The sequence below is a fragment of the Hypanus sabinus genome, chromosome 4, assembly GCF_030144855.1.
Source record: "Hypanus sabinus isolate sHypSab1 chromosome 4, sHypSab1.hap1, whole genome shotgun sequence".
In the NCBI taxonomy this organism is placed as follows: domain Eukaryota; kingdom Metazoa; phylum Chordata; class Chondrichthyes; order Myliobatiformes; family Dasyatidae; genus Hypanus; species Hypanus sabinus.
Window position 1 is genome coordinate 147,172,940 of NC_082709.1, and position 12,961 is coordinate 147,185,900.

Sequence of the window (12,961 nt, forward strand, 5' to 3'; positions counted from 1 at the left end):
TATCTTAATTTAAACCTTTATAAATTAAATTTTAGAAGGGGAGGTGGAGAGGTCATAGGTTACCTTGCGTGTCACCGGAAGTTCTTCCTGTTACTGCCGGCGGGCGGCTGGGTCCACGCAGCTGTCACTTCAGGTACGTAAGGACTTAACCGGAAAGGCTTTTGTTATAAAGTCTTTTTTAAAATAAAAATATTAGTTTTCTGTACGTAATACAGTGTGAAGTATTCGAAATATTCCTGTCTACATTTAATTATAAATTCGACCCAAGGCGTCTGTGATTTCGCTTCTCTTAAAGGGCAAACTAACCCCAGAATTTATAAACATCATGAGTGAGTTGTGGGAAGTCAGACCAGATTTCCATTTAAACCTACTGAGTTTTTTTAATCTTACTTTATAAAATATATACGTAATTTTAGAGCTAGTCAGTGCGTTGTGTAGCTATAACTGAACCTGCCAGCTCTGTACAGTCTCTATTGGTGAGAAAGGCCAAGAGTTCATTGGTCTTCGCTATTTCTCGTTATCTATGACATTTATTGATCTATCTGGATGGTTCTCTTAAGTGCTTTTGGGTCTCCATTTCCAGGTTATCAATGTTTCAGGTGATTGGCCATTGACTGCTTTAACTCTTACACAATCCATTAATAATTCTGTGTAGTCTAATATTTCCATATATATTCAGGAATACATTAATACACTTGTAGAACAGGAAAATTATTAAAAAGTGAAGTTTGTGTATAGAAGTGAGAATAATTCACTTTATCAGGAAAGAAAGGTTATCTGGAAAGCAGGGAGACATAGAATATACAGTGGCATGCAGAAGTTCGGGCACCCTGGTCAACATTTCTATTACTGTGAATAGTTAAGTGAGTAGAAGATGAACTGATTTCCAAAAGGCATAAAGTTAAAGATGACACATTTCTTTAATATTTTAAGCAAGATTACTTTTTTATTTCCAGTTTTCTGTTATATAAGATATATGTAACAGAACTATCGATCCTTTTCAAGATGAACATTTGGCGAGTATTTTTTCCTTAGTTTTCTAACCAGAATTTTGTACCTTGAATTTCTCTGCATTAATTTTTATTGTCCATCTGGTACATACAATAGTTCTATTTATTTCTTGCTATGTAGTTGCAGTACATTTGGATTATATACAATGATTTACTAAATAATTTGGTTTGTGCTGATCTGGCAGTGTGGTAATTAATTCTCATTCTTTTCCCAGATGAAAAGTTATGACAAATTAAAATCCAATACAGTTTTGAAAATATGACAACAGATGTCAAAATGGAGAATAAAGGTATTTTAATAATTACTTGATTTTGTCTTTTTTCCAAATCTGCTTAGTTCACTTATTTGTGAAAGAAGTGTAGGATGAATTAGGCCTGAAATATTTATATATTTAGTCCAAGATATCCATATTTTCTTCTCCTGGTCTTCATTTATTTTGTATTAAAAGCTCAATCTACTTCTTAATATAGTTTACATTATAATATGATATGTAATCTTGTGGAGCAAAGGTTCTTTTAAATGTAGTGATAAACAGAATCAGAACTGTTTCACACAAGATAGGATAAGAATATTCAGAAAGCCATGATTTCTGTTTCAAACAGTCTTGTGCCATGTGTTTGCTTTGGCGCAGTACTTATTGAGTCAGAAGGCTATGGACTAAGATTTTCATCAGACCATAATTAAAGTTCAAAAAAATCAAACAAATCTTGTCACCTTTGTTTATTGAATCTGTTGCCTCAGTTGCTAACCTCAGAAGTAACTAAGCTTTGCTTTTTGATTTAAAAAAAATCTCCATTGATATTAGAAGAAGAATAGCCCTTAACTCAGCAGTGGAGTTATTGGGGCACCATCATGACGGTGTTTCCGTAGCAAGCTATTCTTGTTTTTATGAGGCCAAGTTGCTAGCTTGACGCTCAACCCATCTTGGATTCGAACTCAGGAACCTTCGCTCCGGAGTCCAGCGCTGATATTATTGCGCCACCAAGTGGGATATTGATATTAGAGGCCTGATGTATAGCCATTTCTTTCTTATGAAGTAAGACTTGCATTGTGATTCCAATCTACCATAAATTTGGTTTAAGCATAATAGTTGTTTAAAACTAGTGTTTCAAAAAATACCCTTGATTTTTCAGATAGAAAAAGGTGAAAAGCACACCATTATATTCATCATTGCACATACATAAAGAACAACTGTTTATTCATCAAAACTAAATCAATAAAATACTTCTGAGGTGCAGTATCTTGTAGGACATAGAAATTTTGTTTAGCTGGGCCTTTTGATTCAGATGCAGAATATACTGAATTACTATTATTATTATTACTAATGCAGTAATCAATCATTTAGTAGTGAGTATGTGTGGTATAGAAGCCATCTTCTAGTTATTGCAAAACTGAAGCAAACAAGCAAAGTATGGTCTGGGTAACAAGCCATCTGAAAAACCCATAGAGATTGGCCTAGTTAAACAATGTTTATCCAGGAAAAAGGTAAATATAGGGATATAGCCATGGGCTTTGTGTATATATAGATATATTTGTACCAGTGAAGAATGTTACTGGGTCATGGTTTTAAAGCAGTAGTTCAAATCTAATGCTTATAATTTGGTGCTTACATTGAATATTGCCACAGTTTACAGACAATTATGTTCAAATAATGATACTTTATCACCACTTTTTAATATATTCATTTTATATGCAACAATATTAAAGTTCCTTCACTTAATATTTTAGTTCCAATTGTACGATCCATCCGTGGACCTGGAGATGGAATGGAAACAGAGGAACCAGCCAAACCAATGGAAAATACATCAGGAATAAATAGAAAAGATCATTATCCTTTACGAACTAAGCCTGGAATTCTTCAGCTTGGGAAAATTCAACCAAGCCAAGCAATTGAAGTAGAAGCCATGAGGATTTTGGTCCCCAAAGCTGCTGTAATTCATGATCTTCCTGCAAAGAGCTTAAAGCTAACTGATTCTGCAGGTTCCTATAAAGGTGAATTGTCAAATCAATTAGAAAATACAATTGAACTCAAGAGAGAGGTGACTGAACTTAAAGTTGCCATTGAAAAATCTGAATATTCAGAAAGAAAACTCCTTCAGGATAAGGAAGGGCTTGCTAATCAAATCCGAGTTCAGATTGAGGTGAGATAACACGATTTTATATTCTCTAGGTTTAGATTTGTATGAATCATCCAAGCTTGTCAATTTTCTCTGAGCAGAAAATTGAAGCAAATTGTTAGAAGTACACAGAAAGTCCTGTGTTACAGGGGTTGGAGTCTAGGGGAAACAACAGGTTGATTGAAATCAATGTTATCAACCCTGAAGGACGATGAGTACGTAAAATCTTTGCAGTTGTTCTCTATATTTTTTTTCTATTCTAGGTGAATCGTGAGCTGAAAAAATTGCTTGTGGCGTCCGTTGGCGATGATCTTCAGTATCATTTTGAACGCATGGCTCGTGAAAAAAATCAGCTAATCTTGGAGAATGAAGCTCTGAGTCAGAACCTGGCTCAGCTTTCTGAGCAGCTGGAGAGGATGACCATACAGTGTGATGTGTGGCGCAGCAAGTTTCTGGCCAGCAGGTTACCAGCCTACGTCTCTTTCTAACATTGTCTAAGATCAGCAATGTAGTTTTACCTCCACATTTTCTAATTCCTCTTGCCACTTTCACCTCTGTACTTAGAAATTCTTTTCTGATTAGTAACATTGAAGATGCTATGCAGTTCCAACTGCATCATTTACTTCCAAATCTTGGTTGTGTTGGTGTATCAACTGATTCAGAATCAGAATCAGAATCAGGTTTATTATCACCAGCATGTGACATGAAATTTGTTAACTTAGCAGCAGCAGTTCGATGCCATACATAATATAGCAGAGAGTGGGCGACTATACTTCATTACAAGTTTGAAGAGATTTGGTATGTCAATAAAACACTCAAAAACTTCTATAGATGTACCATGGATAATATTTTGACAGGCTGCATCACTGTCTGGTATGGAGGGGCTAATGTACAGGACCAAAAGAAGTTGCAGAAGGTTGTAAATCTAGTCAGCTCCATCTTGGGCACTAGCCTACAAAGTACCCAGGATATCTTCAAGGAGTGGTGTCTCAGAAAAGCCGCGTCCATTACTAAGCACCGCCAGCACCTAGGGCATGCCCTTTTCTCACTGTTACCATCAGGTAGGAGATACAGAAGCCTGAAGACACAATCTCAGCGATTCAGGAACAGCTATGTCCCCTCTGCCATCCGATTCCTGAATGAACTTTGAAGCTTTGGTCACTACCTCACTTTTTTAATGTACAGTATTTTTGGTTTTGCACATTTTTAATAATCTTCAATATACATAATTGATTTACTTGTTTATTATTGTTTTATTTATCAGTTTTTTTTCTCTCTGCTAGATTATGTATTGCGTTGAACTGCTGCTGCTAAGATAACAATTTTCATGTTCCATGCCGGTGATAATAAACCTGATTCTGATTCTGAATAATGAGATAATGTTCATGGAATATTCAGAAATCTGATAGCAGAGTAAAAGAAGCATTTTCTGAATCATTGGATGTTGGCCTTCAGGCTCCTATACCACCTCCCTGATAGTAGTACTGAGTAGAGGCCATATCCTGTATAGTGAGGATCCTTAATGATGGATGGCTCTTGATGACATCTTTGGAGAGTTGTGTCCATAGTGGAGCTGATTGAGTGTACAACCTTCGGAAGCCTCTTGCAGTCCTGTGCATTGGAGTTTCCACACCTGGCTATGAATACAAATTTCTATCAATGTTCAGTGAAATTCTCTCGAATGTACATCTATAGATATTTGCAAGAGTCTTTGGTGATGTACCAAATCTCCACAAACTTCTAATGAAAGAGAACCATTGGCATGCTTTCTTTGTGATTGCATCATCATTTTGGATAAGTGTTGGCAGAAAAGATCTAACAGTTCAGTATCAGAACTGTGGGAATATATTTAAGGTAAGAATGAACAGGCCAAGAATGTTTCTAGTATGTCCATAAGACCATAAGATACAGGAACTGAAGTAGGCCGTTTGGCCCATCGAGTCTGCTCTGCCATTCAATCATGAGCTGATCCAATTCTTCCAGTCATCCTCACTCCCCTGGCTAATCAAGAACCTATCTATCTCTGCCTTAAGTGCACCCAATGACATGGCCTCCACAACCACTTGTGGCAACAAATTCCACAGATTTACCACCCTCTGATTAAATTTCTCTGCATCTCTGTTTTAAATGTCAGGAACCTTTTCCTAATTCATGGAATTCTACGGGGTGAAAATGTTCAGGTCTCATTTCTTTTGAACAAAGAAGGCTAAGGGGTCACCAAATAGAAGAATTAGAGAGTGTATTTTCACCATTGGGAAGGAGCAGAAGTAAAACCAGTAACATAAAATAAATATAAACAAGTTAAATGGGAATTCAGAATAAGTTTCCTTCATTAAGAGTACATGGAATATTGAACCAAATAATATAGATTCATTTAAGTTGAAGTTGATAAATGCTATCAACATTTAGTGATGAAGGATGAGAGGTTCAAGTAGTGTGTAATTATCAACTTGGACTAACTGGGGCACATGGCTTATTTCTATACAGTATCTTCTGGGTGTAAGAATATTGTAATAATTCAACCACATGTAACAGAAATTTGGCATTTTCTAATGGTTAAATAATTTGTGCACAGTATTTTAAAATACTTGAAGTAAGTAAAACTAGGAATATTTTTCAATTGCTGATTGAATTGTATTCCTTAATATTTTGACAAGCAATTCTATGTTTTCAAGGAATTGCATTCATTTTTATTGTCAAAAAACGTTTATTCATGTTAAAAAATTGTTCATTTTCATAACATTTGATACAAAGTTTGCCCTTGTTCTTATTTCTTAAATATTTATTAGTTTTTACAATTTGAGTTAATATATTATAATTTTATGAATAAAATGTTATTTTGATCGTCTTCCCACTCAGAGTAATGGCTGATGAGCTGTCCCGTTCCAGGACATCATTACAGCGTCAAATTAGAGAAACTCAAAGTGCTATTCAGGATCTACTCATGGAGCGTGAACAATTTCGTCAGGATATGGTTGACTCCCATAGGTACGCTTTTATCCTGGAGTATCAGATCACACTTTATTAATTGATCAATAATCTCTCAACTCTTAAGCTGTCAACAATTACATACAAGTCCAACATTCAGAGGGAAGCAATTGACTTAAACCAACTAAGAAATTATCACTGAGTGATACCCTAATATTGATAGGTACTTAAATCACAGGAGTACCTCCTATTATTAACAGTTGTTTTGATCAGGGTTTCCCAACCTGGGGTCCATGGACCCCTTGATCAATGTTACTGATCCATGGCATATAAAAGGTTGGGAACCCCTGGTTTCGATTGAATACCATGGCTTCCTTTATTCTGATCTTATTTTAACAGCTGTATCTCAGTTATTATTGTTTTGCCCAGTATACATTTTCCAAGCACTTGTAATGTTTGTTGTAGAAATGATTCCAAGTTATTAAAATAAACATTTGGTTCTAGTTTAGCGGTGTGCCAGATCATTGAAGATTGATGTGGTTGATTATAGTTATGACAACTCTAATCTTTGGGAATTTTTGTGACCCAAGAAGTTCAGTTCTAAGATACATTTTTTTTGTACCAGCAATTCCGATTCACTAAGTATTGATCACTTATATAAAAATTGCAGTTACTTAAAGTGTTCAAATTATATAGGTTAATCCATTTTTATTATCCTTCTCAGATTCCTTGAGGAGCTCTTGGTATCACTACAGTGGGGCCGGCAACAAACCTACTACCCTAGTGCCCAACCATTCACAACAGCAGAACTTGCATCTGCCAATCATAAGTTAGCTGAGGCTGTAAGTTGTCATCTTCTTGGAAAACTAAGTATTAGTGATTCATCAAAGACCAACAAGCAAATTGAATTCTGCAGCACACCTGCTGAAAAAATGGCTGAAAAGGTATAGTGCATGAGAAAGTTGAGATATGGTGTCTCTTTAAAGATTACATGGCAAAACATTGATTTTAACATATTACTTGGTAACCAAATTGATTCAAAGCCTAAGCATCCAAAGCCTGCCCCAATTTATCATAAACCTAAACCACATCTTTCTCTAGTTTATCATTAATTTTTCTTTATGGCCTCTCCAAACTCCAACTTCACAGAAAATGCCTCTCAAGTCTCAAAACAAGCTGTTCTTTTTTAGGTGCTGAAATATCCAAATGTCATGTCCCAAAACACCATTCCTTACAAATCTAACATCACCATCTCCATTTTATAAAAATCTACCCCATCCTTGCAATCTCCTTCCAATCTCTAATCTTCTTAAAATCTCTTGTCATCTCCCTGTCCTCCTTTATAGAAATTCAATTTTACATTTCTCCACTTGGGTTTTTTCATATCTTATTATTGAAAAGACTGTGATGGAAGTCACGAATTTCATAAAAATCATAAGCTTCTGCTAATGTACAATTATTTTTTCATTTCCTTACTGCAGCATTTGGCGTAGACAATCACACTATGCTCTAATACCTCTTTTCAATTTTACGCTTATCTAGACTGCCCTCATTTGCTTTCTGACACTGGGATGTCACTGGGATCAATAAACTATGTCTGCCTGTCTGTCTGTCTGTCTGATGTGTGGGCCTCACATATACTGTACAGTGGTTTGTGAGGGCTCTGTCAAATGGGCCCCAGTGCTGTGATCTCAGGATCAGGATGGGGCAATGGTCTCCAGCCTGATCTTTTTTGAGGTACATAGTTAAATGTGCTAAGGTTGACCCAGATTGATTATATTGTTTAGATCCAAGGTTTGGATTTCAAATACAAAAACAATCTGCCTTCTAATACTTCCATTCCTGAGTCCGTCTTTATGTCAGATTTGTACAGAAGTCGGAACAAGTACATCCGGTATTATTTAGCGTCAGTTAATCAAACGTTTGTCTTAGTATATAGTATATATTTTACCTTTCTATGCATATAAAACACTTAAGAAACATATGTATTCCAATAATTAAACCACTGCATTGCTTAGTAATAATTGTAGCTTTCATCGGGGCAGCGCCTTTCACATGCTCCATTATTCTCACATTATCCGTTATCCTTTAAAATTGTTCCTATCATTGACTGACTGTAGCCTAACGCTTTTCCAATGACCGATGGCATTTCACCTCTTTCCAAACGCTTTATTATTTCCACTTTATTTTCAATTGCGATCACTTCCAATCAATGGAACAGAAACACTGCGGGCAGCAGCTCTTGAGCTTTGCCGGCTCCCGAGGTCCGCCTGGTTCTAAGGACCACCGCATTGAGACAGGCTAAATGGGACAGTGGCGGCTGTGCTGAGTTTGGGTGTTTGATTATCCACAATATCCTGTGTGGGAATTTAAACTAGAGGTGGCAGTGTTTTTTTTTACGAGGTCGAGTTGCAAGCTCGACATCAACCCAGCATGATGTCTCTGGATCGACATCAACCCGGCATGGGAACAGTCGATCACTGGATTGAACTTGTGAAACTCCGTTCTCCAGCCCGGCGCTGATCTCACTGCGCCACCGGCCGACCGGAACCCGCGGGGGTGGGGTCAGGGTGAACCTTACTAAGAAAAATTTAAGCCAAATACAAAGTTAAACACCCAACACAGTGTCAACAGCAACAACTTAAAAATGGCGGACGGCGTTCTCCTTCCTTGGTTCATAAGTACGAGTTGTCCGTAAGTCGGACGTTATAACTCAGGGACTACCTGTACAGTAGCAGTTTGTACTGATCTCTCATTTGCCTGGTAGCCTTCATGTTTATCCAGAATTATTCCTCTTTAGAAATGTTTATTAAAATTTAATTGTTTCTCCTTGACCATCCCATCTAAATTAATTGAATAAATGAGTTTGCTCCAAATTTGTAATCAACATGCAACAATCTTACCTGTCCACATAGCAGATTCATTTCCATTATTGACGTAATTAATGCTTGTTCACTGGTTTTAATCATCCTCTGCTACCTAGCCAGTTTTTTGTTTAAAGTGGTATAGACCTTAGATTAAACCATAACTTAACCATAAGCTCATAACTTTGGTAAATTCCAAAAGTCTCAGAGATAATTATCTAAAAGTTATGTCTACGAACAATTAGACAGCATAGAAATAACTTCACAAGTATTCTGGGTATGTGTGACAGGACTCTCCTGTCCTAAATTTTTATTTGTCCTCTTTTCTTGTTGCTCAAAGCATCAGTAACAGGATCATGCTGAGTTTTCTGGTATTTTTACTAAAAAAAAATTGCATGAGCACCATGATCACCAAAGCAAAAGGGCACACGAAAATATGATTTGTTTTCTGTTACTTTGAAGAGCATGATTACATCATGGAAAGACTCTGCTTTATACTTGCACATAAACAGAAGAAAATACACCAACTAAATGTTAGCTTAATATTAACCAAATTTGGCACTAATTTAGAAATACGTGAGGTAATGGTACAGCTGATGAAGGGGCTCATCTGGAAATGTTGACTGCTTATTGCCCTCCATAGATGTTCCCGGCTTACTGAGTTCCTCCCACATTTTGTGTGTATTGCTCAAGATTTCCAGCATCTGCAGAATCGATGGCCCTACAGCCAAACTTTTTGCCCAGAATTTACTTCCATTTGATTTATGATGGAAACAGTGTCCATCTGGTTCTGTTATTCCATCTACCATCGTTTTCTTTAAACAAAAGATAAATATAGCCTATTAAAGATCTACAAGTGCTTTAAGCATTTCAGTGAGTGCATAATTAACAAAGTATAATGCAAATTTTGTAATTGTGAACCTGTAATAAATAGCTCAAAAGAACAATAGATTTAAAAACTAAACTAAATTTCTACTTCTACTTCCACCTCTACTCATTCAGTCCAGATGCAGGGTCTCAACCTGATACGTTGATTGTCCATTCCCTACCACGGATGCTGTCTGACTGGCAGGCAGAAGTTTATTTTTTGCACTGAATTCCTATTTAATTGTAGATTAATAATCTTCTCTGCAAATATATGAAGATGGTTTGTACCTTAGCCAGTTGTTGTAAACTCCAGTTACTGAAATTGATGAAACAATTTAAGCCTTAAAACAAAGAAATAGGTAAGTAAACAAGTGAAAAGGTTCTTGATCAGGGTGAGGTTGAAATAGAGCAGGCCCATGTGCTAGACAATGTGGAGATTACAGAAGAAGTAGTGCTGGATCTTCTTAAAAACATCAAGATTGATAAATCCCCAGGACTGGATATGATACGCCCCAGGTTGTTGTGGGAATTGAGAGAAGAGATTGCTGGAACATTAGCTATGATCTTTGAATCTTCTTTGGCTATGGGGAAGTGCCGGAGGACTGGAGAATGGCAAATGTAGTTTGCTTGTTTAAAAAAGGTTTAAAAAAAAAACTGGGAACTATAGACTGGTGAGTCTTATGTCGGTGGTCTGCAAACTACTGGAAAAGATTCTTAAGGATAGGATCTACGAGCATTTGGAGAAGTACAGTCTACTCATGGACAGTCAACATGGCTTTATGAAGGGAAGATCGTGCTTCACAAGCCTGATTTAATTGATGAGGGTAGGGCAGTGGATGTGGTCTACATGGACTTTAGCAAAGTATTTGACAAGGTCCCTCATGAGAGGCTCATCCAGAAAGTCATGAGGCATGGGATAAGTGGAACCTTGGCTGTTTGGATAAGAAATTGGCTTAAAGGAAGAAAGCAGAGGGTAGTTGTGGAAGGAAAGTATTCTGCCTGGAGGTCAGTGACTAGTGGAGTGCCGCAGGGATCTGTCCTGGGACCCCTGCTATTTGTGATTTTTATAAATGACCTGGATGTTGAGGTGGAAGGATGGGCGAGTAAGTTTGCGGATGACACGAAGATTGGAGGAGTTGTGGATGGAGCTGCAGGTTGTCGAAGGTTACAAGAGGATATAGACAGGCTGCAGAGTTGGGCAGAAAAATGGCAGATGGAGTTCAATCCGGACAAGTGTGAGGTGATGCATTTTGGAAGGACAAACCAGAAAACTGAGTACAGGATTAATGGTCAGATACTTAAGAGTGTGGATGAACAAAGGGACCTTGGGGTTCAAATTCCAACATCTCTCAAGGTCGCTGCACAAGTTGATAGGAAGGTTAAGAAAGCCTATGGGATGCTAGGCTTCATTAGCAGGGGGATTGAGTTCAAGAGTAGAGAGGTCATGTTGCAACTCTACAAATCTCTGGTGAGACCACACTTAGAGTATTGTGTTCGGTTCTGGTCACCTCAGTATAGGAAGGATGTGGAAGCTATGGAGAGGGTGCAGAGGAGATTTACCAGGATGTTGCCTGGTTTGAAGAACAAGTCATATGAAGCAAGGTTAGCAGAGCTGGGAGTTCTCTCTTTGGAGTATAGAAGAATAAGCGGGGACTTGATAGAGGTCTACAAGATTATGAAAGGCATAGATAGGGTGGATAGTCAGTACCTGTTTCCCAGGGCACCAGTAGCAAACACCAGAGGGCATATGTACAAAATTAAGGGAGGGAAGTTTAGGGGAGACATCAGGGGTAAGTTTTTTTACACAGAGAGTTGTGAATGCCTGGAATGACTTGCCAGGGACGGTGGTGGAGGCTAAAACATTAGGGGTATTTAAGAGTCTCTTGGACAGGCACATGGATGAAAGAAAAACAGAGGGTTACGGGGTAGTGTGGGTTTAGTACTTTTTTTAAGGATTATATGGGTCAGCACAACATGGAAGGCTGAAGGGCCTGTACTGTGCTGTAATGTTCTATGGTTAAACAAATCAGTATATCTTCTCTCTGCAGGCCCCAATGATTGGGATAAAGAATAGGTTTCTGGAGCAATATTGACTGAATTAATTTAAGACATTAGTCGACTTCACATTACAAAATGCTCCTTTTCTATTTGTAGGTTTTAAAGATGTCGGATCCTACACTATGTGGTAAAGGAACAGCAGAGATACAATTCTGTGATACATCTCCAGCCTCATTTCTCCCTAATAAAAAGAGCATTGGACGATTTCATCCATACACCAGATATGAAAATATCACATTTAATTGTTGTAACCATTGCACAGGAGAATTGATAGTCCTGTGAAATAGCTTTTTTAATGAAAATATTGTATTGTTAGCAAATGCTCCCCCTTCAATTTCTTGTCAACTACTTAAGTACTTTGAAGCTATCAAACATATATATTTGTATGCTTCTTTACAAATAATTATTTGCATATTGAAATCATGTTTACATTCACTTTAAGAAATACTAAGTATTCTTCCCTGTTGGTGTTTTTCTCCATATTGCCAGAACCTTTATCTTGAGGATCATTTAATTATAATGAAAATGATAATGTATTTATTTTTAATGTCTGTGTATCTTCAAAAGAATGAAAGTACACACAGTATTTATCTGCACATGTTCCTGATACAAATGCAGCAGAGATTTCCATAATTCACATCTAGGAAACTGTTAATTAGATCAGTGCATTTTCTATGAATTTGCTTATAATTGAAGAGAGTCTCTGTTTTTGTAGTGAAATGTGTGAATATTTCTGATAAACTCTTGCAATCTGCTTTATAATTTTTGTCCATCTGTTCTTTTTCATGAAGGGTGCTGTTTCATTTTTGGAATCTACAAATGACAAACATTTATGCCCCAGTGGGTAATGCTGTAAGCAAAGGTTGATAACTTGAGCCTTTGCAGATTCGTTATTACAGTACAAAGAGAAGACTTGTTTTTGTGCATTGGGACATGCATTACTTTACCACAAAGAGCATGGCATGGTATAAAAACTTAATTGCAATCAGCAGAAAGAGCAAAACAACAGGAGTAGCTGCAGAGAGGCTTAAGAAATTGTTTGACTTCAGTGTTCGCTATTACTCAAATGATCATTTAATTAATATTGCTTTAAAGGATGCTTTAGCAAGATAGTTT

The 12,961-nt window shown here is 37.1% G+C and overlaps 1 protein-coding gene across 1 annotated transcript; it reads left to right on the plus strand.

Annotated features, from left to right (window-relative positions):
- The first annotated feature begins 59 nt into the window (after window positions 1–59).
- blzf1 (basic leucine zipper nuclear factor 1) lies at window positions 60–12,617 on the plus strand. The gene is made up of 7 exons (XM_059968311.1): window positions 60–133; window positions 1,226–1,300; window positions 2,740–3,152; window positions 3,392–3,591; window positions 5,988–6,116; window positions 6,781–7,000; window positions 11,942–12,617. The coding sequence occupies exons 2-7, from the start codon at window positions 1,270–1,272 to the stop codon at window positions 12,125–12,127; spliced, it is 1,179 nt and encodes a 392-aa protein (XP_059824294.1). The 5' UTR covers window positions 60–133; window positions 1,226–1,269; the 3' UTR covers window positions 12,128–12,617.
- The last annotated feature ends 344 nt before the right edge of the window (window positions 12,618–12,961 follow it).